We start from the raw sequence: 820 nt of genomic DNA on the forward strand, positions 1-820 counted from the left end.
TGTTGTTGCAAAGGTTGCAGAGGGTGCTACTGCTCTTTATATGGAGCAGTTGAGGGGTATACACTACATAACAGAGCGCGGAGCCCAACAGTTGTCTGTGGACATTGAGTATCTGAGCAACGTGCTGTCTGCTCTCTCAATGCCAATTCCTCCCATCCTTGCTACATACCACACATGCCTTTCTACCCCAAGAGATCAGCTCAAAGAACTTCTGAAATCTGATTCAGAAAGCCAGCTTGATCCCCCGACAGCAAGCCTTGTATGCAAAATGCGGCGTGTAAATTTGGAATAGCATCACTTTTTCATTTTTGATCCATAGTTACTCAAGTCCGGTTTAGACCAGTTCTTGAGTTTTAAGTGCTTGCATATGGGCAACACAGATTGGTTGCAATGGGAAACTAATATATTTGGCTAGGAAATTTAAAAGCTGTTCGTCTGATGGAGTGCACAGAACAGAAATGTTCCGGATCTCTTTTCCTGTTTAAGTGCTTTGTAGATCATGTAAAAGAATATGGACGTTCGAGGAACAACAATGCTCGAACTTGACTAGTTATACTTGTCCTTTAGAAAATTCACAATTTTAAGGCCAAATCATATTTTTTGTGTTTCATTTTGGGGCAAGATTCAGTGCACAACCATGTTAATGTAGGAATCTTGGCATTCTATTATATGTTTTTCTAAAAATGTTCTAATTATATAGTGGTGAAAAACTAGTTCAGTCTTGGTTATATCAGAGCAAAGGTTTTAGAAAAGTCACAATTTTAAGGCCAAATCATAATTTTTTGTGTTTCATTTTGGAGCAAGATTCAGTGCACAACAA

General features: G+C 38.8%; 1 protein-coding gene across 1 annotated transcript in view; it reads left to right on the forward strand.

Moving 5' to 3' along the window:
* The window catches only part of LOC141689998 (conserved oligomeric Golgi complex subunit 7), a 10,974-nt gene extending 10,360 nt beyond the window's left edge, over nt 1-614 (forward strand). Inside the window, exon 10 of the mRNA XM_074494560.1 lies at nt 14-614. Coding sequence (XP_074350661.1) covers nt 14-292 — 279 coding nt within the window. The 3' untranslated portion in view covers nt 293-614. The remainder of the gene's footprint in view (nt 1-13) is intronic.
* The last annotated feature ends 206 nt before the right edge of the window (nt 615-820 follow it).

This window comes from Apium graveolens, chromosome 10 (assembly GCF_009905375.1).
Source record: "Apium graveolens cultivar Ventura chromosome 10, ASM990537v1, whole genome shotgun sequence".
NCBI lineage: Eukaryota > Viridiplantae > Streptophyta > Magnoliopsida > Apiales > Apiaceae > Apium > Apium graveolens.